Consider the following 27,368-nt stretch of genomic DNA (forward strand, 5'->3'; position numbering starts at 1 on the left):
TTGGCTTCTTGCTCCTTTCAAATAACTACCAGAGTTGTGGGATTGTACTCTTTTTGCTTGTTTGTTGTTAGTTTTTTTGTGCCCTTAAGCCCAATCATCTCACTCAAAATAACCTTGACCGCAATGTCACATTTAGAAAAGCAGTGTGATGGGCGTCAGTGGAACAGGTCAGTCAATAATGATGTGTCCCATGCAGATTGATTGAAACAGGCCAAATGTGTTATTGATCAGCAGTTCTTTGACTGGCTTGCAGTTTTAATGCTGGAGACTGGCCACGTGAGTTGGAGATGCGTGGACTGCCAACACTCGATGTGGTGCAACATTTTTAGACAATTCCCTCATTAACGAGGCCAGGTTGTACTTACCTCTCACTCACGTTTGAAGTCTAATTTATTTAGGAAAAAAATTGCGGCTTTGTGCTGCAGAAAGGAACAGGGCTTGATTTTGAGTCAGCACTTTCAAATTAGTTCAAAACAGCACTTTGTGTACAGCTGCTGCAGAGGCAGAGCTGCAGATATGACTCACTAAAGGACAGACATCTGCAGGTATGTACCTCACTTAAACCTGTTTTTGTGTTGTTGCTTTCTTGGATGAAACACATAATTCATACTTTTCCTTTGACATTTTATACTTATTGAAGCTTCAAAACACAGAATATTGTTAGTTTAGCAGGAAACTAACAAGCTCATTGTTCTCTTTCATTTATATTTGTCTGTTTTATTTCATCATAAAAGTACTATTCATAGGCCAAAATCATTTAAAATCACTCAACACAGTTGATATTTGTTAAACTAGAAGCAATTGAATCATACTGTGGTGTCTCTGGAAAATGGACTGTGCCAAATTCACCCTCTTGAACCATTTCACATTGAAAATCAACCAAGGTTATTTAATAAGGGTAATTTTAGTGGGTGTTGTTGGTCAGTTTTTGGCACACAGTATCTTTTCAAGTACCCTGTGGGCGTGGCCATGTTCACTCTGGGCAGCACAAGCGATTCACGCATCTGAAACAGGGAACGAAAGGGCAGGTCAACTTAAAACAGTCACATGTTTCATAGCCTAAATACCTTAAAGGACCAATGTCATGCAAAAGCTACTTTACTGAGCTTTTAAGTGTATTTTAATGTTCATTCTCACGAAAAAAAACCAGCAACCCCAAAGTGGTGTTTTGATCCCTTCATGCATCTTTGAGTATTCCTCTGAGCACCAGCTCCTCCTGATCCACAAACAGGCGGGTTCTCACATTGTGACATAGATAAGTGAGGAGCCGCCCCTTCTAGGAGGAGTCTGCCCTGCCAGCTCCGCCCCCAGACTAACACACACCCACTTTCTCTACGGAGTGTGAGGTGTTGGGGCCAGGGCGGTTGTTGTTCTGCTTTTATTTTGGTACTTCCTGTTTCTCATATGTCCTCTCATTGCAGATGTCTTGACCTTCCCTCCAGTGTCAATTCTGCCACAGCATGTTCATCTGCCCTCCCTGATATGCGCACCTGTTTGTAATTGTTTTATCTGTCCTCATGGTTACCGTCTGCGTCTCCCCTGCACTTGTTGCCAGATTGTTTTCTGTTTTCGGTTCACAGAATGACGAGCCTTCGTGTCTTCTGAGCAAGTCTGTCGATTAAATTTGGACATCTCTTTGGGAAATCCTGCGTCCTGCATTTGTGTCCACGCCGCATCCTCGACGCGGAGCTAGTGGTGATCGGCTGAACACAGACACGAAAAGTAGGTGAAACGCAGACACACTGCCAAGGCCGACTTTAGGTTGATGTCACGAAATCAGCTGCACCCACATGGAGAGAAAGGCGCAGCCTCAGAGATCAAATCATCTTACTCCTTAGTAGGAAAATAAGCTAGCAAAAAAAACCTTATGTTTTATTAAAAATCGTTCTTTAGTGCAGTGTATTTCAACTGATGTGTTGCGGCACATTAGTGCGCTGTGGGAGATGGTCAGGTGTGCCGTGTGAAATTACCCATTTTAACTGATCTAAAAACATTTTCCATCTCCAGGATATCAGCTCTTTGTTCATCCAAACAGGCACTGATAAAACACTGCATATTTAGGAATATGAAAGATCATAAAATACTTTTTTCTTTGTGTTTATTGGATTCTATTAAAGACATTTTGATAAGAATGACGCGATTTAGCCGCAGCTTCAGCTCTGTTTTAAGAAAAGTCCCGCCCCTTTAAATATCTCCACCAATCATTCTTGGAGTCTTAATCACACGTCATCAGTCTGACCAATCAGAAGTGGTTAAAGTCTTCACTTCCTTGTTCCGATTCTGCTCAAAAAGTCTCTCAGTTCCAACAAAAATACCAGCTAAAGCTCGTCTTTAGCGGTTTAGCTTTCCACAGAATCCGGTATCAGACCGTGAAACAAGTGAACAAAACAATGAAGCTCAGAGACGCCAGTCTGTCTGCGTTCGGCGTCTGTTTGCACTATATATCCCATGATGCATTGGGTTAAAGTGCGAGGATCTCAGCGCACAATTAGTCTTCTTTGTTAAACGTCTTGAAACCACAACAAACACACATCAAACAGTTTTTAAATCTTTTAACTTAACTTTTATTAAATCTTTTATAAAAAAACAGCTGCAGCTTCCAGCTTTTTCTGCCACAATTATCACAAAAATGCATGTGAGACTGCAGAGGGGCTGAAGATCAATACAGACCAGGGGCCTCATTTATAAAACTTTGCGTAGGATTTGCGTCAGAAGTGGCGTATGGATGAAACATAGGACGTGCGTACGCACAGAAATATTCGGATTTATAAAACTGTGCGCACGCACGTCCTACGCATCTTTCCCTTAATAAATCACAACCAATTCTAAATGCAGCGCAGCTTTTGCGGCTTTATGACACGCCCATAGTTGCCCATAAATAGTCCGTGAAACGCCCACAAATGAATATTCATTGATTCATTGAACCATGGCACACACCGAGAGGAAATCAAAAAAAAGTAACTTCACTCAATGTGAAGTAGAAGTTATCGTTGGTGAGGTGGAAAAGAGGAGAAAAGTGTTGTTTGGAGGGCACAGTGTGGGCATTACTAATGCCAAAAAGGCACGTGAGTGGCAAACGGCGGCAGACGCCATTAATGCTGTAGCCTCACAACCTCGGACCGTGGTTAAATAAAAAAGAAATGGTCGGACATCAAAGTCGAGGCAAAAAAACGTCTGGTGCTGCATAGCCAGAGTGTGCCTGCCACGGGGGGGGGACACCGGAGCTGACCCCTCTTGATGACAGACTGGCGGCAATAATTGGGGAATCCCTTAGTGGAGTGGTGACTGAGGCGCAGGGGGGCGCCGATGCGCCAGATGCACCGGGGGACACCCCCCCAAAAGCCCGCAGAGGAAGTTGGAACCGGCTCATAAGCCACTCGTCCTCGTTTGCCAGCAAGTCTTCTTGTCTAAAGATGCGTCACTCCGAATTCTTCCATTTGCCACATCTTATAAGAGCCCAAGATCAGCCATTGTGCGTCATTACGCATTGTGATGGGGCATTTTATTTCCATCCATTTAATTGCATCTGACAAGCTACAGATGTCGGTAATAATCGACGTGGAAATGGGAAATTGATCAGCGCAAATGTAATTTCTTGTTGCTTTCTGAATGGTGAGACATACGCCATAGATTGTTTTATCAAAAATAAAACAAACTAAAGGCACATGCATGAATACCATAATTCCATAGCTTATGAAGAAATATTTTACTATGAAAACAACTTTCCCCAGTGGACAATTAATGCATCTCTCTCTATCTATCCATCTGTCTGTCTGTCTGTCTGTCTGTCTGTCTGTCTGTCTGTCTGTCTGTCTGTCTGTCTGTCTGTCTCTCTATCTATTCATCTGTCTGTCTGTCTCTCTATCTATTCATCTGTCTGTCTGTCTAATTGCACCTATATCTGCTCCGCCAGACGGACACATTAACGAGAATATCAGTTTTGTACATTATTTCGTTCTGTTAACTATATTATTTATGAGGATGAATTGCACAACATGCCAACATTGCAGAACATTTTTCACTTTTCTTTTTGCAAATAAGTGTTCATTTGAATTTCTGTTGTAATTTTCGTTTGATTTTTTTTATTTGTGTCACTGCTGATCGATCAAACGGGTGTTTGTGTAGCTGTTAATTGTAAGACTTGCTTTGTGAAGTCTTCATGTTATTTCTGAGAGGCAGGATTGTCATTGTCACTTTCACGTGTTTCTTCCATCTGCCGACGGCGTCGCCGTTTCTCATTTCAACCGTTTTTGTGCGTACGCCTGGGTCAGAGCTTGCGTGGAGGACCGCACATTTTCCCGTCAAGTTTGCTTTTTATAAATCTCAACTATTGCGTAGAGAGTGGCGTACGCCTTCTTTTGTGCGTACGCAACGTTTATAAATGAGGCCCCTGGAGTTTCTCCTTTTTTTTTGAATTTTTGGATGCTGGTGTGCCGCTGGATTTTTGTCAAGGTTAAAGTGTGCCGTGGCTCTAAAAAGGTTGAAAAACACTGCTTTAGTGTGCCAAAATGTTATCGTACATATGGATATTGTTGACTCTGAAAGGCGTAAGAATAGCATGATATGGGCCCTTTAAATCAGCTTGTTGTGTTCAGAAAAACAATCCTTTCTGCCTTGTTTGCTTCTTCCTCTTTCTAATATGGGAAGCTTGTTTCATTTTGTGTTCAGCTGTTTGCTGAATCTGCGTTTATTGAAAGCATGGCATTGGCAAAAACACTTGCAAATATGTCTTTGTCACGCTTGGAAACTGCCGTTTGGTGACTTCTGCTCTATGTTCCTTCAAAGTTAATAGTGTTTGAGTAAAAGGAAAACTGAACAAGCATTAAACAACCCCACTGTTCTGTCACTACATCCAGAAAAATGCCGGCATTGTTTGCTGGAAACACAGGTGCCAAACCAAGACTCGCCTTTGTTTTAGCAGAGTTTTCATCCCTGATTTCCAAAAGCATCTTTGTTTAAATCCAGCTTTAATTTGTTGAAGATAGATGTCTGTAAAGTAGTGTGAACAAAACCAAACTCTCTCAATTGGATTATAGGAAAACAACATTCTGCGTCTACAGGATAAATTTCCGTTGGGTGCAGGAAAAAACTGTTCTCTGCCTAACAGCCAAAAACGTTTTTTTTTTCAGCACATGACATGGTTCAGGTTACCCCCTTAAAGCCTCACAGACATGGCGTTGTAATGTCACCAGCCATACAAAGGATGGGCAACAGACTTTGTAGACAAAATATGGTGTATGCTCAGACAGCCTGTTCACACTAAGCTATCTTTTTTATCTTTAGATTTTGAAAGCACATAACATAAGCACCGGCTTACCTCACACAACAGCAGTTCTATATATTAATGTTGCACACTGTTAATATGAACACTGCAGATTTGCACTGGACTGTATTGTAAATAGCTTTCTCTTCCTATTCTACATCGGACGGTGTAGAAATTTGCTGATAGGGGTTCTATTGTAAATTCAATTTTCCCCTGGGATAAATAAACTATTCTGATTCTGACACATTTCAACAACAAATCTAATTTATTTTCATCAAAATACTGTCAAAATACCATTTTAAGAGAATTAAACAATTGGAATTTCACGGTCAACTGTTCACCCACCATTTACAAGTTCTCAAATGCCAGTGAGGTATCGGGGTAATCATCATTTTTCTTTAGACTCACCTGTGAGGGTAAAGTTAACAAAACGCTGCCTGGTAACATAGCGGTGGGACTTGCGTGGTCATTGCTGACACCATCTTGTCATCTGCTGGTAGCACAACAGGTTCCATTAGATCTAATCCATCAAACTCCCAAACTCTGGTGCTAAACCCATGAGTATGTAATTCTTTATCACATCCAAATGTCTCAACAACAGTTCCAGGAAATCCATTACCCAGAACTGTGTTTTGGAAATGCATGATAGCTCTCAGGAGGCTAACTCTTTCCCTCAAACAGCTGAGATAATATGTTTTTAAAAAAACACCAATCCCTCCTTCTCTGATCCTTAGAACAAAGTTAGGAGAATATGAAATAACCCGAATGTGACTTCAGTACAAAGTAAATAAAGCAACAAAACTTAAAACTTGTTTGGCCTTCAAACCTGGAAAAAAAGGAAATAGACCAGAATTTTAAACTGATAATGCCCAAATTTAGCATCCAACCAGTTGAGGATTATCAAGAACACGCTAAAAAAAGGTATCAGAGCAAAGATTTTTCTGACCAATGGAATGACGAAGTAACAGCTGTTTATTTCTCTATAAAAGTCTATGGGATTTTGGCTCATTTGAACCAGCGGGTACTTCCTGTTTGGAACGCCAGGGGGGAGGAGTCACTTAGTCCATTTCTCATATACAGTCAATGGTTACACTTCAGTCTTAGAAGCAGAGGCGTAAAATTTCATCTGAGACTCAAACTTAAGGACTTGAAACTTGGCCAGACACTTGAGATTTGACATTTTTTAAAGAAAAAAAAATCTTTTTTACCTTCAAAACATCAGTGTCATGTCTAGAGACGCAAGTCTGTTCACTATTTTTTTTTCTGTTATTTCCTATGTGAGAATATAAAATGCCCAATATTACGGAATATGATCAGAATTCTTCCTCTACCCCTTCGGCATATCCCTATCCCTCCAGTTGTAGGGGCATTTGGAAGGATATCTGTGTCTGAAATGGCTTTATGAATGGGAAATCCTTGCGGCAAAGGGCTCTGTATCCCTTGGCACGAGGGTTGAGGAGTAACGCCTTTCATGTGGGTGTTCTCTGAAGCACACTAGTTTACATTTAAATGTAAGTAATGGCTTTTTGTTTTAGCATGACATTTTCAAAGTTGTAAAACGAATGATGTTATGTATTTTCTGAGCCTGGCAGGTACTCGCTAACAAGGATGGGCAGCGATTATTGATGACGTCATTGAATCGGAGTGACGTCCAAATTAGAAGACACTACTTTTTTATAACTCTCCGTTTCGAGGACTAAATGTAGGGGTAGGGAGAAGCTGTAGGGGTTTTTACATTAGGTTTGCGGGGAAAATGGTGATTACCAGGTGCTTTGTTGTAATTTGACAGATTTTTAGAGAACAAAGCGAATAACTTTAAAACTTGATATAGGCTTAATTTAGCTTTGTATGTGTGTGTTTGGGGGGGGGGGTGCGTGTGTGTGTGTGAAATAAGAGTTATGATTAAAACAGCTAGAACAAGTTTCTCAGTAAATGTATAGTTTGGACAGAAAGTCTGCTTTGCTTTAGGTTGCCACCCTTGTACAGCCTGTGCTCTGTGCTGAAGTAATGTCATGGGGTTTATGCACAGTCAGATTAGATTTAGTGGACTGTTACATAATACAGCTGAAGCTCAAAGAACCTATACTGTATTTGCCGTTGAAACACTTCATAGTCTGCACGTGTTATCACAAAAAACCTGCAGAAGCATGTCCCTGCCATCACACACACATGTATTGCATAAACACATGCACACATAATCACATGCACACCCTCACATATGTGAAGAAACTCCAGAATCCATCTCATTCTGCCAAGTGGAGGAGGAGTTGTAATTCTGGCCCTTAACAGATGATGTTTTCCCAGTTTTTCCTAGAAGTGGAAAACTGAGAAACGCTAAAGTAATATGTGCCAAAGTGCATGCAGCAGTGTTGGGGCTCTCTCCATACATTAGAGGTTTATGAAAATTAACTTTATACGACAATTACAAAACATAATGAAACTTTTCACCAAATTAAAAACAGCTACAAAAAACTCTGTGATTAATTGTGATGTTTTTGCCGACTAGTTCATTTGTAAAAACAATTTGGGAAACACCGTCTAATTATGCTGTTTTACTTCGATTTACTTTAGAAAGAAGTTAAACCTTTTAAAAAAAAGAATCACTCTATAAATAGGGAAAACATCACTAATTTTTCCTGTTTGCAGGTCCTCAGTTTAAATCTAATCACTTTTTTTTCTTGCAGTGAACATTTCTGCTGAAGCGTTTGCTTTAAGTCATTCCCTTATGTTTGTTTTAGGCCTAATTTCTAACATGAACATACACGAGGCTGCGCTTGCACAGAGGATGCAATCATTTTGCGAGGGCATGCACGTGTGTGCAAGAAGCCCAAAATATTATGGTTTCGGATCTCTGTGCTTCAGGGAGCCACGTGACATCCTGTGCAACACGTGCTGAGAAAAGCAGGGATTTGGCTCACATTCATGACTTTTCTCTGCTCCTTTTCAGCATACTTGGGTCATGTTGATCTTGTTGAAATTTAGTGTTCAACATAGAAAATGCTCAGCTGCACACTACTGTTTGACAATGGCACTTTCACTTATGTACGTCAGTCTAAAGTCCACCATAGTGTCCTAGTGCACATTCCACAGAAAGCATGCACTTGTATGTTTTAGTTCAAAGAGTACAGGAATTGACATTCATCTGACTTTACGAGACTGTCTCTGAACTGCAGGTTTTTGTGAACTCCCCATAGAGCATACCATCTCCGGTTGCAAAGAGAACAAGTTGTTCTTCTTCAATCTGAAAAAAAAGGACCACGTGTTTGCAAAACTGTTTCCTTTTTTTCACTTTAACCACAAATTTTTTTGTCTCTGGTTTTCTGACAGAAGTAGACTGGATCTAAACTTTTGGGTTTATATTCATTAAAAAAATGAAAGCAGTAGCAACATCAGAAAATCTGAATAAACTTGTGTTTTTATTTATCTTATTAGTTTTTCCATGTGCTGTAATTGAGCAAAATAGTAAAAGCAGGACAGGGTGTCACATGTAGACTTTCGTTTGACTCTCTTTTTGTATTAACATTCATGCATAGCACCTTTGCAGTGTTTTATTCTTAAGACAGTGCTGCCAGCTGTAGCAATGAAGTTGTGGTTGTTATGACAGAGCGTTAAACAGGAAGGAAAGCCTGTCTCTTTAAATGAGGAATAACCTTTACTCTCAGAACTGCACTGTTGCCTAAATCAAATGTTAGTAAATCAAATGGTAGTCAATGTTTAGCAGCTTTCTGTTACGTATTGATCGGTTGAATCTAAATATACAACAGAGAGGTTTACAACGGTGGTGTGGATTTATGGAACAGACTGTATAAAGGTTTAAAACAAAGCAAAAGTTTACATGTATTCAAAACAACCCCACTTCACTGATGGAACAGTGCAAGGCAAGAAATGATCAACAAAAACCAAAATGTCACTTCTGCAAAGGTGCTGTGCAGGATAATTGTGAATGTATAACAAGTCCTAAACTGTAAATAGAGATACGTAGATTATCAGGTGTTGTAAAAAAGGGGTGGCATAACACAATATTTCTCTTCAACTCACTCCTTTTCAAGCACAGTCTTGTTTTATCTCTTTTTTAAACTCGTGTTTATTTTTATTCATGTTTGAAATAAAGAAAATTGAATTGAAATGAAAAGTTTCACATTGAATCGTTTTGGCACAAACAAATCAAAAATGATTTTTTCCCCCCCCTTTGTTGTGTTGAAAAGCCTCACAGCTTTCAGTGGTATTTTAATGCCTTGTTAAGTTCAGCAGGTTTACCTTAAATCTCAAGGTTTCACACATCAGTAGTGGGCTCCATGAGACTCGAGTGAAAGACTAGAAGCTAGGTGGATGGTCACTAACTGACGCACTCTTGCCCTCGTGCAACAGGAGAGCCTCCTCATGATCGGATTTTGGTGGCATCGATCAGTTGCCACTGAAACACGAGGCTGCAGGGAGCTCGGCTGCTCAGTGTTGTGGGTGCGGAGCACGTGAATGTGACCTGGCGCCCCCGTTTGGATGGGAACCAAGGGCCCCGAAGCCAACAGAACCTGGCTGCTTGGTTTATGGATCTGTGGTGTGGAATCTGAACTAATTATTTAGCTGAGTCTGAGAAAAACAAAAGTTTGAGCAAGTTTCAGTTTTTATTCAAACAGCTGGCCTGAAAGGTAAAGGCCCGATGCAATGAGGGTACACTGGGAAAAATGCTTTTTCACTAAAAGGGTAGTGGATAAACAATGACAGAAGGATGAAAACACACTTGGCAACCGAAGGCCACTTAAGCCATTCTAGACGCATACACTTTTTACACTTGCTCTCGAAAAACACTCAAAGACAAGAACGTAACCATGGCAACACGCTGAAGTTAGATCTCTTGTAAAAGTAGTGTCGGTCCTAAAAAAGATTTTGTACTTGCAATAAGACATTTGTGAATTTGAAAAAAAGATTGTTCATCCATAGAACGGTGTTGTCCGTGTGTGAAACGAAACCTAAGCACCCGCATTGATTTACAATGACAAAACCCAAGTCACAGTTCTTCAACCAGTCAGCAGTTTTTTTTACTGTCACCCAATCTGTGCGCTGCTTGAATCAGCCAATCAGATGCATAATATGCATGTCATGACAAAATAAAAGCTTCTTTATTCTAAACAAAGGTGAAGGAGATGAGCGAAACGGTGGAAAATACCTGAAATTTAAATGTGTTTTTCATTGTTAGTGTTTTTCATTGTTAGTTTTATGAAATTACGATGTTATCTTCCGCCATCTTCATCTTACCGCGATCAGTCATGTTTTTTTTTATATCTTTTCCCATTTACACAATTTAATATGGAAGCATTTATGTGGCATAATTAAAAATAAAAGTCAAAACCAGAAATGCTTTTTCATTTTCAAAATGAAGCTGCATTTGTTGACTCAAAATGAAAAAGAAAAATCAATCAGCAAATCCGATTTTTCATTTTCTTCTTCAACACCGCTCATTCTGTCACTTAAAGAAAATAGTTTTTGACTGGAAATGAATTATGTGACCCTTTTCGCAAGGTGGATGTGAAAATGAAAATGCAATCCCCTCTTTGCATTTTCGTTTAAATTAACTGCCAGAATAAGCGGCGTTGAAAAAGAAAATGAAAAAGCATTTTGAAGGATTGATTTTTAGTTTTATTTTTGAGTCATTGGATGCAGCTTCATCTTGAAAATGAAAAAGCATTTTTGGTATTGACTTTTATTTTTAATTATGCTAAAGAAATGCTTCCATAATTTCTTAAAACATTTTTACAGACACACAAAATTATTTTACACAAGTATGAAACCTTTTTACGGATGGACAATACTTTTGCAACAAATGTAACTTCTTACAACATGCCACACTTTTAAAAAGACACCAACACGAAGGAAAGCAGGAGCTCATTCAAATGACGTTACAGACAGACTTAAGGGCTGGATTGATTTTTACTTTTCAAAAACTGAAAAATGTATTTTGAAATACTCAGTACATTAATATGTTTCCGTAAGCAAGCCTAGAAGTCATTTAGATCTGAGCCAAAAGGAGACAACACTTGTTTGATTCAAAACCGTTTTGCTTTGCTGCTGAAGAACTGGACAAAAGCCAATAGCTTGTGTTAATATCTACAGGATTCACGCTTTAGAAACATCTCTGAAATGCTTTGGTGCACTGAATATTCCCAAAAACCTTGTCATCTTTTTTGTTTTATCTGCCAAAAATGCTAACTCTGTGGGAAAGTAACCAGCTTTGTAAATGGTTATATGTATTTGACGCACTTCTTAGTGCTTTCTGTTTTTCTAGTTAACAGAAACCAGTCGTAAACAAACCCAGCACGTCATTCAACTTTCAGGATTCAAGCCTCAATGAACAGCACTTCTTCACGAGTTTCCTGTTATACATCAGGCAAATCCAGTTTGGCACTTTCATCAAAGCAGAATAGGATCATGGAACAGAAGTCTCAATAGCTGCATGGCAGGAACTGTCATTTGTTTAGATCATATTAGAATTAGACATGCAATGTTAGATTTGTAACGCTTCCACAAAAGTAACAATTACTTTTAAAATTCATCTTGTAACCTGCTTCAGTAGTATTTGCACACAGACTGTCCTCTCCAATCTGTTCCCATTGAGATGTGATATGCGCAGACATCACATTGATCTAATGTAAACTGGGCCACAGCTCCAAGGCAGTTAAACCTGACTCTTTTTTTAGTCTGACAGCTAACAGAATGGGCAGAAACAAACCTCCAACACTCCTGGTGATGTGTTTGTCCTCCCACCCAGTCAGCTCTCTTCATTCATTCTCTCTGCCTTGTGTTGCAGTGTGGCGTGTTTGTTTACACGAGTCTCCCTGCAGCTCGGTCAGGCATCACACCAAACCTACCCAAGACACACAGGAAGCAGTCGCGTGTTTTCTACTGACAGGGTCAGGTTCAAGCCGTTTATGAACTCCCAGGCTATAACTGTCCTGCTGATAATGTAACTGAATCTGTAGCAGCAGCAGCTTCATAGCTACTGTTGAAACTGTAGCTGCAGCCTGGTGTAATAATTTCCAGCCAACCTTGCTTTGATTTCCATAACTTAAAAAAACCCTTTCGGACACCGCTCAGCGCCGCTAACGCAGCTCATGGTGGCAGTTTGACATGACCTCCCACTTTCAACAACCTGTACTCCGTTCCAACAGGACAGAATGTTTTTCTGCAGGAAAACCCTTTAGGTATTAGACTCCCATTGTAGAACAGTCCCAAGGTTTTCCAGACCATTTTTCTGCGTGCATTCTGAATAACTCACAAAAGCAGTCCCCATTCTGCTGCAGGCTGTAATTAGGATTTGCTTTGTAGGCCCAGGCTAGTCAATAGATGTTGCTTGTTTTTTTTCTGGCCGTAGCTCTGCCGCATATACCTTTGCTATGTGACCGAGACTGAGCAGCTTTAGGAATGCACTCGAAGAATGTTTCCACGTCATCGAAGAACTCTGATGACAGAAGCTGCTTTGTTTCCTTTGTTGTTGTTCGGTTTTTGTGTTTTTGCTAAAAACTAATGCAGCTTTTTAACTAAAAAGATTTGGACCCTCTCTGAGAATTTCGGGCAGCAGATGCTTTTTTAAAATAAAGTTATTTCCCTAATAAGTTCCAGAGGGACTAGAATTAAGCCAAAGTTTCTACGTTTCCGTTTGTTTTTACTGCTTTGCTTGTGAAAGCAGTGGCACAGCTGGACTTGTGCCTACATTTCTATCATTTTAGCTACAAGAATTCATTGTCACATCACGGTGTACATAAGCAGTCAAGGAAATTCCAAGCCCCAGTAGAAAAACGTTTGTAGTTTTTTGGGGGGTTTTTACTACCCAAAGTAAAAATTTAAAATAACTAATTTCCGGTAGTTTGGTAGTTTCAATAAATTTTGTTTAATTAACTAATAAAGATAATCTAGAAACTAGGGATTCAGAATTAAGTGAAAAAAATGTTTGATTGACTTTCAGTTGAATGTATTAAAGTGAATTATTGGGTTTCATGACGAGGGCAGATGTGAAGGAGATAATAAACAGATGTGCTGACCGCATTTTCTCTAGCAGCAGCTGGAGTCTCGTGATCTGCCTTTTTGCCACCAGAGACGGGGAAGGGCGTTAAGTGTTTGTCAGGAGTCAGGGGAGCGTTGCAGTAAACAAGGCTGTCCTTGAATTTCCGCTGGGCAACTGCTGCACTCATCATAATATAGTCTCTAGATCAGCCAAAACCTAAATGGAATGAGATGAAAGCTTATCTTGTGGAAATCTCTCGTATCCACACGTTATACGGCTCACGTGTTTGGGGTGGCGTGGGGGGTGGGGTTGGGGGGGGGGGGGTATCATTTAAAGTTGCTATCCAGCCAAGTTGGAAAAAGAAAAAACACTGTTGGGAATTCCTCGTCGCAGCACTTCAAGGTATTTCTGGTAAAGCCAGAACAGATCTCGTGCTCCGCTCAAAAACCGTACGTCTGTAAAGTTTGTAACAAACGACGACTGAGAAGGATTTTTCAGACAAATCAGGCAGAATTTCAGACACGCTGTGATCATTCCAGCGGGGCAACCTTTTCATGGAGCGTCCAGAAATGCTCAGGATTTTAATCCTGTGTCTCTTATTACGTAAAGTCAGTGGATGTCCCATTTTAATGGATTTTAACTATTAAAGTCATCTAATTGCTGCAGGATTTTCTTAATCTATCTATAATTTTGTTTTGGATCCAGTTGCCTTTAATGAGGAGCGAGGAAGGCATCTGCTGCCAGACAAATGGAGCTTCTGTTGGACAGAAGCTCCTCAAACTGAGGGGTAACAGATCAAACACACAGTTAAAACAATCATTTAGTCATTATTTTGGATACTACCATAAAATAATAAGAAAAAACTTTAAGTAAGGGCAGGAATGCCCAGTTTAGCTTAGTCTGTTTAGTTTAGTTTAGTTTAGTTTAGTTTAGTTTAGTTTAGTTTAGTTTAGTTTAGTTTAGTTTAGTTTAGTTTAGTTTAGTTTAGTTTAGTTTAATTCGGTTTACTTTAGTTTAGTTTAATTCGGTTTACTTTAGTTCAGTTTAGTTTAGCCATTACCTTTTCAATTCTATGACTTCATGTTCTTTATGATTTCATGTTTACTATACAGTTACCAGCATGAAGCCCATTCAGACGACTATTGTTGTACTATTGGGCTAAATAAATATATTGAAATTGAATTGAATTAAGGCTAAAAAACCATGACACCGAATTTTTTTTGGGTCTATTGGGGTAAAAGTAAAATGTAAAATAACATGTTTGTGATTTTCACAAAGAAATGTGGCTGAAAGAAAGACAGACAAATAGATGCATTGCTGCTGAAACCCAAATGTGTCTGCAGGACAAGATAGACATCAGTGAGATAAAGTAACAGCAGCTGAGATAAACAGTTTTTGTTAAATGGTGCAGAACTCTGGGCCCAGTTTGCAAACCGTGGTGCTAAGCTAGCAAATCTACTTTTTCTACTTCACATCAATCAATAAACAAATAGTGATCATATTGTCCCGTTTGAGTACGTTTATACTGTTGTGCTGGAATAAATTAGTTTTTTTCATTGATAAGGTCAAACTATTTGCTTTATTCATTTTGTTAGTTCTTTCTATGAGGTTTATTACTCATTTAAACTTGGAACCAAACATTTTTTCCAGGTTCCTATTTTCCACTAAGAACAAATTTCCCTCCTGTGTTGTACAACTGAGATTAGGCCAGTGATAATGTCTGAACCTGAGATATGTTTTAAAAATACATTTTCAAACAGGATCTGTCATTGTCTCCTCATTTTGGTGTGTTCAGTACCAAGTCTAAGCCTGCTTGGGATCCCATTGTAATACATCAGTTTCAGCTCTCACTATCAACGGTTTGGCAGCAATGTGCTGAGAATGTTCTCCAGAACTGAAGTCCACTCTTCACACCACCGTTTATGTAACTAAATGCATGGTGTGAAGACATGCCATAACATTACTAAAGCATGATCAAAACTGTCCTTTTCTGTAATGTTCCATAGTTAAAAAAAAAAAAAAAGCATGGGAAGGTAAATGTATAGTGACATTCTTCTTGGGTGCCTTCTTCCTGATTAAACCAGACCACCAGGGAGTTCTCATACCTCTGAGACTAAGAAAGCTCACTTCATGTGCTGATCTTTTTAATCCCTTCCCAGCCTGAAACTGGGATGTTTTTTCCCCAAGTGTAATCCTAGTGTAGAACTGGAACATCAGAGATTAGTGCATAATTAGGTTACAACCACTCTTTGACCGTGCTTGAACTATCTCAGCTTGGTCTGTTTTAAGACAGCAGTTAGGACACTGTCAGAAGATGTTGCTGGTATTTCAAAAGAATTCAAGCCTAAAATTACCTTCTATAAAGACACTTTAATTTGATCGTTTTTAATACAATAAAAAAATGTAAATTAACTTTACAGTTTGCGTTTGCTTAGACCATACTAAACGTCTTTGGGCACCAACACAAGAGGTTTCGTCTCAAAACAGAACTGAAAATGGTTTCATTTTCTAAGCTTTCAAAGAGACTCTCAAGAATAATGTTAAGATTTCACAGCACCTCTATTTTATTGCTACATGTGCAGCTAAGGGATAAAGCTGTTAAGCGCATGTGCACTGAACCATGCTAAAAAAAAATGCTTTTGGTGTTCAGTCAGCAAAACAAATACTGTGTTTTTCTTCGACTGATGGGGTGTTCTAGCTCTGCATTAAGAAAGCACTGCATTTACTCTTAAAGTGGCTTCATGTAGGGGTTAGAATCAATGTGAATAGCAAAAATTTGTGAAAAATGTACAAATTGGCTGTGGTGACCAACAGTGAGATAACTGGCCCAGGAACACTTATAGAGCTACATGCACATCGCCATCGGCAACGCACGTTCAAGCGGGCATTTCCATTGAAAAGTCTATCGGGCTTCCTGCTTGCGTTCATGTGTAGCTTCACAAATGAATGCGATCGTTTTCTGGCTCTTTGGACAAAACACGTGGCCCTTGAACACTCGTTGCAGTTTAAACCAGGTCAAATTTAGCAGGGACTCAGATTTAGTAGTGATGAATGGATGGTGTCCCTTTTAATTCACAGAAGGGCCACCTATTTGAAAAATGATAATGAAGGAAAAAACTTTAGAAGGCGATTTGTAGCAGGGCAGAATTATATGACACCAAGTTTTTCATAAGTCAGAATAGTATGGAGTTAATTCAGTCTCAATAATCAGAAATGCACACAACCTGTTTTACAAATGCACACGCTCCGATTCACAAATGTCATTTTATGCAAACGTGAAAAATATATTTGTAAAACATTCAGTGTGCATGTGTGAAACACAATGTGTGTGTTTGTGAAACACAGGGTGTGCATTTGTGAAACACATTGTGTGCATTTCCAAATTTATTTAGAACGTTTGCATAAAATGACATTTGTGAATCGAAGTGTGTGCATTTGCTACTCGGAGTGTGTGCAATTCTGAATTATGAGACTGTTCTGACCTCATAGAATAGAGCTGCAAAAGAAAAGATTTGCACCACATCAACATTTCACAACAAGCCACTTCGGACTAGAGGTGGCAGACGTGCTAGTAAACAATAGAAAAAGACACAGGCAGAATCTGAATTGATTCCTTACTCCTTTCGGCTTCTCCGTACCTCTTCATTTATCCATCCAAGTGGAGAGATATGGAAAACTGGTGTCTCCAAATAGGACGTTACTACTGCTTGATGACATCATCAATAATCATTTACATTAGCGCGTGGCTGCCAGTGTTAGGAATATACATAGCAACATTGGTTTTATAACTCTAAAAAGGTCATGCTAAACAAAAAGTCAATGTTTTCATTTAAGTATAAACTTCTGTGCTTCAAAGCCCACTCACGTGTGTTTCGTCATCTATAGCACGATGGCTGAGGGATAGCCAGCCCTAAGTCGCTAAAGTTCCCTTTTAAAAAAACACTTTTGGATACCACTACAGCTTCAAATGCCCCCACAATTGGAGAAATAAGGAGGAGCCAGAGGGGTAGGAAAGCAATTTAGATCTGGACAAAGAAGAAGAGGCCCATCCCTGCTTGCCCAGTGTGAACTGAACACCATGGGCTAAACCAGGGGTGTCGAACTCATTTGCGTTCGGGGGCCACATTCAACCCGTCTGATCTCAACTGGGCCGGACCAGTAGAGTAAAGGCAAAACAACAGCTTTATTCTTGTTTTTTTACCCAATTGGAAAACATGCCTCAACCAACATGGTAGCCTAATCATTTCTTATTACACATTCACAGAGGCCAATGGATCTTAAATAAAATTAATTTCACTTTAAAAAATATTGGTTTATTCAATTTTATACAGCTGAATATTTTAAATCTGACACTGAAGCAGTCCTGATAACAAATTCAAGAGGGGCTACGGAAAAAAATGAAACATCTTCCTAAAATGTAAACGTCCAAACGATGACAAAATTACACTAAATTAAACCTGCAAACATTTGTGAACATAAGAGTTTGGAGTTAACTTCCTTTCTCTCCTGAATCTTCACAAGACCATCAATATCAGGATTCAAATCCTGTGCAGAAACACATTTACTGTCATTCAAGTGTGCAAAACACAATGAAATGTCCATTATTATTATCATTCATTATTATAAGAATCTTTTCCTGGTTTCTACCTGAATTTTGTGGCAACACCTGCCTTCTTCCTGACCTTTGATGGCGCGCCATCAGTGACCAAAATTACTTCATGTGACCAGTTCAATTCAACATCGTCTAGCACAGTAACTAGAGAGCTGAGCTCATCAGTTGTTGTTGTGTCCATTAATTCAAGAAACTCCACTGTGACGTCTCTTCATCACCTCTAATAAATATGCTCAGCTGTACATATCTTTGATGTTGGTGCTTTCATCAATAGTGACTGAAAATACAATAAATGACTGGATTCCTTCATATGGCTGCCCATGTTTCCTCAGAGATGAGGGCTAAACGTACAAGAACTCGCGTTTTAGGCTACGTTCACACTGCAGGCTAAAACGACCCAATTCCGATTTTTTTGAGATCATAAATAAACAATCCATCATTTAGAAAAAAAATCAGGACAATGTTTTTATCTATTTTTTCAGACTAAAATCGTTAAATCTATTGGTGCTGCTGTTAATGTTTCAGATCAATTTACATTTAATATTATTTATTATTATTGAATTATTTTTCTCAGCATCAAATGGTTCAGTTGGTCAAAACGTTTCTAGTTTAAATAAGGAATGACAGATTTTTTTTATTTTAGGCACTTTAAGCTTCTTTTCTGTTTTAAACTATTCTGTGGCAAAATAAATGTAATTTTTGTTGAAAGTGGATTTATATTGCTTTTTTTCTTTTGTTAATACTAAAAGATAAAATTTTAAGTATAATTATACAATTTCTATAGATACTTACCTAATATATTATCACCACGTGAGTGAGTATGGGGGGTTATGGGGGGGGGGGGGGGGGTTAGGGGGGCAAGAAACATTGTCTTTTTTCTAGGGGGGGCCTGGCAAAAAAATGAGAAGCACTGGTTTTGAGGAAGTATTTGTTTGCAGGTCAGGCTGAGAGATGAGGGTTATAAACAAAAGTATAAACATATGACCTTTTGTCATTTTTAGCATTTATTTTCCTGGTTACTAACCCCAACACAAAAAAATCAATTTACTTTCAGTAATTTTATGGAGGATGCAGATAGAAATACTGGAAACGTTTCAGGAATAGCTTTTGTTTTAGTGGTTTTCTGTGACCCAACATGACTAGGTTTTTCCTGTTCCCCCCTCCCCCAGCCTCCGTTTCGGTTCTTCGCCTTTTGTCTGCTTGATCCTCTCCTTGACTCCTCCCAGCGACAGCTCCTGCTCTGTGATTGGTCGATGCCAAAGTGGGAGGAGATTTGCTGCTGCTTCCTGCATTTTCTGCTGGGAAGGGAGCGCTGTCGTCAGTCTCGGTAGCAGTCAGACGACGGGCGGTTGGACGCTGTTCTCCGCGGGCGGAACTCGGTGTTTCAGCTTCGTGGCTGAATTCGGGACATTTTGTTGAAGATCACTAACCCGATCGGACAATCCGATTTTTCGAGCGGAGACGAGAAGCGAACGGATCGCGGATATTTTTTTCAGCCTTCCTTCCTTCCTGCCATCCAGCTCTCTTTGTTTCTCTTTGGTCCAACCGAGCCGGAGAGCAATATCGCCCCCTGTAGGAAAGAGGATAGGGAGCCCAGCGAGCCTTCGAGCAGTCCGCCTCCGTCGCGACGTGGGTCCCCTCAGCCCAGCTGTCCGATGCGGAGTGAGGATGAGTCCCGCTCTGGAAGCCCTCATGCAGGCGGACGGGACACCTTACGCGGGGAAAGGGGTGATGCTTGAGCCCTTCGTGCACCAGGTGGGAGGCCACTCCTGCGTGCTCCGCTTTGGGGAACAGACCATCTGCAAGCCGCTCATCCCCAGAGAGCACCAGTTCTACAAGAACCTGCCCCCGGAGATGAGGAAGTTCACCCCGCAGTACAAAGGTGAGACCTGAACAGGTGTGGTCCTGATGGCCTGATGATGATCAGGGGGGAAAAAGGAGATTTTTAATGAGGCCCTGCAGAGAACATGGCGTGCACGTTGACATTCCGGTGTTATGTGGCTGCAGGGGGGGGGGGGGGGGATGCTGGCAGTGGAGAGGGATGGCTCCCACTCCCAGCCGCGTTCGGGTTTCAGGCTCAGAAATAACTGGAGCACATCACCTAAAGTGTGGCATAGCTCACAAATCTTCTCAGCAGGCTTCAGGTCTGGTTTCTTCTCCTCATCAGGCGAACGCACACAAACAACACACTGTGAATGTCCCTCTTCTTCAGGCCTGTCCTGCTGAAGGCTGTTGAACTGGACTCAGACTCATGGACGTCATCTGACACCCAGTTATGCGGTTTGGAACTATTAAAAGATCCCCGATGAGGTGGGGGGTTTATTCCCTCAACAGAACTTTGTTGTTTGCACCGTTGATCCCACAGAACTTTAAGGCTCAGAACATCCTCCCTTTTTGGGAACATTTATTGTGTGAAGAAAAGGGGAGGACTTGGAAAACTGAATATTGGTGTCAAGGTCCTTCGGGACTCAGCCCATTGTCCCAAACCTCCTTTTCCACGGGATTCAGAAAAACCTTTCCTTCATTCAACCAACATGTGAAGCACTTTATCAGATGACCCAAGAATGAGTCAGTAGTTCCCACACTGTGTGGTGGTGGGGGTGAGAGGGGTGACGCTGAGGCAGGACGAGCCCAGCAAGAAAGGGGGAGTGTCCTGCAGGAAGATCACCATGACGTCAGTGCACATGACGTTAGCTGTTTGCCTCATTACAGAAGAAGAAATGTGAATCGTCCATTCTGAAGCGCAGCTTTGAAGACAAAAACATGCAGCGTTTTCCTTCAGAGCTGCCTCCCCTTTTGGGTGTAAACACCTTCATCAGGGTTCACCGCTGCAGCTGGTCTGTTGATTCTCAGTGCACCTCCTTCGCTCGGCATTGGGGCCTGCAGTACACAAGTCCTTGTAGGGAGTTTTATTAGGGGATGGTGAGGTGGAGGGCTGCTTTGGCTCTTGTTTGCTGGCAGCGTCACACATTTGTAGCTCCACACTCTTGGAATTGAGCGTTTCAACCACTGAAAGCACGTGATTTAGATCCAGAAAACCAGTCAAAGTGAAGCTCAATACGGTCAAGTGGTTTAAATCTTCAGTCTCTTTGTCATGAATAGTTTTTAATGATGTCAAGTGTTTGGTATGTTTAAATGCTATAATTCTTTGTTTGAATCTAAACCGAATGTACAACCATTAAACTGAATTGCGGGGAAAGTGAATTGTTACATTCATACTGTGTTCCAGTATGTTTAAATTGAAAGTTTAAACAATTGTGCCAAATGTATTCATATAGACAAGCTTATTAGCAAATATAAAAAAGGGGTTTTCGGAACTGTTATGTTGTAGTTTTGGTAATACACAAATCATATATTAAATCGGAACAAAACCGTGACCCAAATAATGAAGGTTAAACTGAATTGTGAGGAAAGTGAATCTTTCCATCCCTATATAGAACCGTTATTGACCTGACCAGAACTGGAGTTATTCATGTTGTTCACTATTGTTTTTTTCCTGTGTTTCTGATGTGTCCATGTGTCAAGTCGTGTTTGACAAGAACATGATTCAACTATTGTAAATAAATGCATGTGATGGTTTTGTGTCCTCAGGTGTTGTGTCCGTGAGTTTTGAAGAGGACGAGGAGGGGAACCTGTGTCTCATCGCCTACCCCCTCCACAGCGAATCGGGGGATCTTGAAAACAAGGACCCGTCAACAGACTGCGAACCCAAGAGCAAGATGGTGAAGTGGACCAACAAAAAGCAGTCCCCTTTGCTCCTGGAGAATGACAAGTACAGCAAAGAGCGAGCGCGGCACGGCCGAAAAGAGGAGAAGATCATGAGGTGAGGATGCCTCCTTAGCGCCTCGACACTTCTCGAAGGAGAGGAGAGGCCACGATAAGCCAGAGCTCATGTTTGTCTGTGCTGTTGCAGTTACAACCGCGACGAGGTGTCTCAGCAGCAGGCTGAGGTCGTGTACTTCAGCTTGGAGAAAGGCAACGTGGTGTCACAGATCAAACACAACCCCTGGAGCCTGAAATGCCACCAACAGCAGTTGCAGAGGATGAAGGAGAATGCTAAGCACCGGAACCAATACAGTATCCTTTCACTGCCATCGAGCCCCATTCACACCAATGGTTACTCATGAATCTGTGCAGATGCGTTTCCTCCGGTGTTTGGTCCTTGACCCCCTCCTTTCACAGAATTTATTCTGTTGGAAAACCTGACGTGGCGTTACACCGTACCATGTGTGTTAGACTTGAAGATGGGAACACGCCAACATGGTGACGACGCATCAGAAGAGAAGAAGGCCAACCAGATACGCAAGTGTCAACAGAGCACATCTGCGTCGATTGGAGTGCGACTCTGCGGCATGCAGGTGAGTCTAGCTCCAACCGCTCATCATTAAGAGTCATCAGGGGTTTTTGAGTCTGTGGAGCTAAACCCCCATGCTGCTGTGCGTTACCTGCAGGTTTACCAGTCAGACACTGGCCAGCTGATGTTCATGAACAAGTACCATGGCCGTAAGCTAGCCCTTGCCGGCTTCAAGGAGGCACTGTATCAGTTCTTCCACAACGGGCGCCGCCTGCGCCACGAGCTCCTGTCTCCGGTCCTGCGCAGTCTCCGGGAAATGCAAGCTGCTCTGGAGGCCTGCGAGTCCTACCGCTTCTACTCCAGCTCCCTGCTCATCATCTACGATGGAAACCCCCCCAGAACTCCTGCCAGACCGAGACACCGAGGGGGCGAAGATGGCGACGAAGATGAACCGTCTGATGAAGAAGAGGAAGAAGGGGCTTTTGGCGGCAGCCGTACATCCCACGGTGCCGGAGAGCCCAGCGCCCCTGAGGTGGACGTGCGCATGATTGACTTTGCCCACACCACCTGCCGGCATTATGGGGAGGACAGCGTGGTGCACGAAGGCCAGGACAGCGGCTTCATCTTCGGCCTTCAGAACCTGATCACAATCATTTCCCAGCTGGAGGATCACAGCACCGACTGAGGCTGCGGAGGAGCCGCCGTAGTTTAACTTTAGAGCAAAGGAGGAGCTCCTTGATCTGCCATACCCTCTTTAGGGCCTTGAGCCTGAAAAAAGAGGTTGCTTGGCCGAACCCCTCTTGGTTTGGGCAGAGGGTGCAGTTGGTTCTGCACTCCGACTCGCCTGATAGAAGAGACGGCTGCTTGTGCACTCCCTTGCACTTTTCTCTTTGTGAAATCAGGACATTTCTATGATATTCGTGAAAGGAGACTGGAGGAAATGTTGCATGAGACGGGCGTCTCTTGGTAAAGACAGGGACTGGTGTGGCGCCACCCTCCTTTCCCCTGCTCCCCTTTGCAACAGACTATTATCTTTTTTTTGCCACGTTCTCTCTGAGAGAGAAAAGGGAGCGGCGGAGGAAACGGGCCGGCAGGTTGTGGTGGTGCTTTCTTTACCTGTGATGTGTTTCTGAAGAACTCTGGGCTGCCTGTGTCCATCAGCACAGAACAATTACTGGGGGCTGAACAAGACGACCTTGGCTGGCTGGGTCAGCAGCCTTTCAGCAGCATAAGTACAGTTGGTTTTTTGTTCGTGTTGTGTCTTTCATCGGTTATTGTCTTCCTAAACACCAAGCACTTAGATTTGAAGTGGGGGAAGAAAATGATGTCATTTCAGAAGAAGGGATTCGACTTTTATTGTTTTATTTCCACCTGTTCTTCTCAAATATAAAATGGATTTGGAATTACAAAGGATTCTTTCTTCGTTTCTTTTTTTATTTAGTCACTTTTTATTATCTGATTTTTCTCCATTCCAGAAAATTGACTTAGAAAATTGAATAGTTAAGAACACTAGTAGCAAAGACGTATTTATTGAAGAGGACTGTTCGGAAATCAGAACAAGCACATTCCATTTTACCACTTAAAAATGTTTTGTCCTGTTTTGTTTTTACAAAGCTTTTCTTTATTGCTGTTTGTTATTGGTGTCTTGAAATAAAGACATTGATTGTGATAAAGCGCATTTCCTGTGTTCATTTTTAATTTGCAGTAACATTTTACGCAGCTGAGATGAGAACCAAATGCTCTGAGGGTTTTCTTGCAAAATGCTTTCACTTCTTTTGTATTGAAACCACAGAAAAAGTGAAAGCAGTCTGTGGTTTAAATAGTTGTTTTTCTTTTGCTTATTTATGAGTCATAGGAGTTTTGGAATTTATTAATTCAAAATTGCAGCAGTTTTTTGATTAAGCTAATATCTATCATAAAAACTCCTACTTGTTTTTTTTAATCTTAATGTCTTTTTTCTCTAGGCATAGTAGAAGTGAAGTGATAAAGCAACAGTGAGAAAGCTCACATGCAGCCATTTTCCAGCAGATTATCTGATAATCTGGTCTGGCCTACTTTTACACATTTTTTTGGCTACCATAGTGGAAGTATCCCTGTAATAAGGGGAAACTTTTAAACTACTTAAAATATCTGTGTTTGTAAAGTGTGTTTTCCGCTGTGATGCCCTTGGCCATTTTTACGTTTTAGTAAAAATAAACCTGTTGTGCCTCAATCCAAGTTGTATTTTTTTTATGCATTACATTAATTTATTTCATTAGATTCGATTTGATTTCCTCAGAAAGATGGATCTGGTTGGATCGTAGGAATATAAACAGATTCATTGATGAATCATTACACCACTAACACAAACCAAAGCAATAGAGATGGGGTAAGATAACTGTCAATAAGAAACGGGTGCACAAATTAATACTTTGTGCACAACTTAAAGTAAAAATGTGAAAACATTTAGTTTTACGTTGTACGTGTCTGTTTTGAATACGACTCTTGCTTGTCTTGAACATGAAATTTCCCCTCTCAACTCGCCGTCAAAAATACGTAACGGGGTCACGGGCACGAACCGAGTCCCATTGATTCAACCGAGTGAGCATGCGCATTTCAGCCTCATTTATTCAACTAAAACTGAATTTGACTTAATGTTAATGATCCCCTAAAAGGGAAATTACCTTGATACCGTAGCTCTGCTGTTGCCCAGGCAGGGCAACTCTGCTTCACTAGCCAGTTTTTTTTTTTACCCGGGACAGGCACGCGGTCGTGCTCGCTCCAGATGTACCCCGCTTTCGCCAAACGGAAGCCGGTGACTGGCTCTGGCAGTACCCTGACACCGAGCGGAATAGTGGATTAAGAAAATGGATGGAAACTGAGCTAAAGTAACTGAGCTAAAGTAGGCTAACCGGTAGCTAACTGTAGCGATATTTAAAAAGAAAGACGGGTATTCTTTTCTTTACCGCAGCAACGGTCGGCTGCCCGTTTGCCTACTTTAGCTCAGAGTTAGCTTAGCTGTTTTTGTTTTATCTTTGTTTTTTGTTTGTTTTTTTTACATTTAACGAATGAGATGTCTGCCATGGCTTTCTGGGCGGTTTTTCATCACTTCTGGGTCTGAAACAATTCGCTGGTGCATTATTTACACGATCAGCTGCTGTCGCCCGGCACCAACGATCGCGGTATTACGATCTATTTTATTCTATTTTTAACAGAGCTATGGCCATCAAGATAGTTATGGGATCAATAACATTCAAAAAATGTCTTTTTCATTTTGTTTTAATTAAAAAAAGACTTCAATTTGCATATTTTTAGTTTGTTTCGGGACTGGATGTATTTCTGTTACCCCGTAATGTATTTTAGTGTTAACAGGGGAAATTTCGTATTCAAGACAAAGAAAAGCCATATTCGAAACAAAGACAAAGAAGGCTGCTGCAGCTTTAGGACTACTTTGTTCTGATTGGGTCATATTTACACAGCAAAACCTTAAAGAAAGGGTGTGATAAACTGGAGCTGCCCTGTTTCACACCATCCTCTGTTAAGGTGGATGTCACAACCCAGAGATAAATTCAGCAGGTAAAACACACAGACCAGCATTCAGGATGGAAAATATGGACCAGGGCCATGACACAAGACACCTGCTACACACTGTACGGGTCACAGATTGATATTTTTTTAACCTTTATTTTACCAGAACGAGGAGTTGAGAACAAATTCTCATTTGCAATTATGACTTAGCAAATCAATCGGCGGACCACCCCTGAATGCAAACTTCTGCAGCACAAGAAACACCAAATCCACTCCAAAAGGCTTTCTCTGTGCTTTCACAAGTCTACTGAAGAGAGACAAAGTGGAAACCTCACCCTGTACCACGCGTCAGCATGGTTACAAAGTTCAATATTAAGGGGTTTAATGGGAGCTTTGGCTCAGTTCCTGTTCAGCTGTGACATCGGTGACTGATCTGGATTAGAGCAGAGTACAGTTTCAGATTGGAACTGGAAAATCCTTCGTAGTTCCAAAGTGTTAAGCAGGAAGTTTTAGAAGGTCTCACGAATCCTGAGACTTTAAATAAACAGAAATTGTTAAAAACGTAGGTTTACATGCAGGTACAAAAACCTAAACTTGATGTTGTTGAAACTGTTGTCTGTCAGAAATGTTTTGGTGTTCAGACAAACGCTCACTTTACAGAAAGGCTGCTGAGTTAAACGTTTCCAACTCTTTCCAGTCCACTTGCACACCTGTTTCCAAAATGGAGGGTGGAGGGATTTGAAGCAGAAGAAAAACCTTTGAAAGCCACGAAGTGGGGAAAAGTTCCAACTTTGTGACGTTCAAGATGCAAAACGAGTAAAAAGAACACAAAGGGTTTCCTTCAATTGAAAAATCCCAACAGAAGGACACAGCAGCAGCTGGTTGGGGGGTTTTGTGTCGAGTTTGTTGCCAGAGATTTTGGTTTGACGTTTTCTATCACTCACGTTAGTGTTTAGAGCCCACATCTAGTTAATGACTGAGCCTGCTTTTGCAACAGCAGTACATTGCTATGGCAATATGCCTGATATTTTTAACATGTTTGAACCGCAAACTATGAGAGGTTACGGTTCCCATCCAAAACATTAACCCAACCCAAGAAGGAACATCGCTAAAAGGTTTACTAAAATGAGGGCCTTTTTTAAAAAGAAAATTTAATTACTTTTTTTTTTCTTTGGCTTTACATCCTCACATCCTTGTTTCATTCATGTTTCCTCCTGGTGTTTAGTCTTTTTCTCTTTATCTTTTTCTGTCTATGTTTGCTTTCCGTTCCCTGTTTACACTCTCAGTTTTACTTCTTTTTCATTATTTGTTTCAACCCACCTGTTCTCAGGTTATTTGACTTCTCTGTCAAGCAAAGCAAAAATCAATTCTTAAAAATTTGAATTTTTCTAAAAGGTGATTTAAAGGTTTCAATAACTTTTACAAATGAAAACTTGCACATGAACAAGATAAAACAGCAACGTGGAACCATTTGTGGACACCGCTGATGTTACATATCCCACTAAAAATAGCCCAAGTCTCTTTTTTTCAGGATGGAATCAGTCAAATATATAAAGAGTAATCATAGTAAGGATGTGGATTGGACACCCATTGTCGTGTTACATGGTCAGTGAGGTCCAATTCAACCTGCTAACAACCTGGTAAGAAGGTAAGAATTTCTAGAGAGTGTGATGGTTCAAAGTTTAACTTTGGAATG

General features: G+C 40.8%; 1 protein-coding gene across 1 annotated transcript; it reads left to right on the top strand.

Moving 5' to 3' along the window:
- The first annotated feature begins 332 nt into the window (after positions 1 to 332).
- ip6k2b (inositol hexakisphosphate kinase 2b) lies at positions 333 to 23,838 on the top strand. The gene is made up of 7 exons (XM_004068495.5): positions 333 to 545; positions 1,422 to 1,722; positions 19,041 to 19,753; positions 21,463 to 21,694; positions 21,785 to 21,948; positions 22,054 to 22,229; positions 22,323 to 23,838. The coding sequence occupies exons 3-7, from the start codon at positions 19,540 to 19,542 to the stop codon at positions 22,848 to 22,850; spliced, it is 1,314 nt and encodes a 437-aa protein (XP_004068543.1). The 5' UTR covers positions 333 to 545; positions 1,422 to 1,722; positions 19,041 to 19,539; the 3' UTR covers positions 22,851 to 23,838.
- The last annotated feature ends 3,530 nt before the right edge of the window (positions 23,839 to 27,368 follow it).

Source organism: Oryzias latipes, chromosome 5 (assembly GCF_053564925.1).
Source record: "Oryzias latipes strain Hd-rR chromosome 5, Olatipes_Hd-rR_3.1".
NCBI lineage: Eukaryota > Metazoa > Chordata > Actinopteri > Beloniformes > Adrianichthyidae > Oryzias > Oryzias latipes.

Bases quoted from the DNA above. Each gene is read 5' to 3' on its own strand.
- ip6k2b (XM_004068495.5), top strand. From the start codon at position 19,540: ATGAGTCCCGCTCTGGAAGCCCTCATGCAGGCGGACGGGACACCTTAC. The intron at 21,695-21,784 runs GTGAGGATGCCT...GTGCTGTTGCAG, and splicing joins AAAGAGGAGAAGATCATGAG to TTACAACCGCGACGAGGTGT. The intron at 21,949-22,053 runs GTATCCTTTCAC...CTCCTTTCACAG, and splicing joins TAAGCACCGGAACCAATACA to AATTTATTCTGTTGGAAAAC.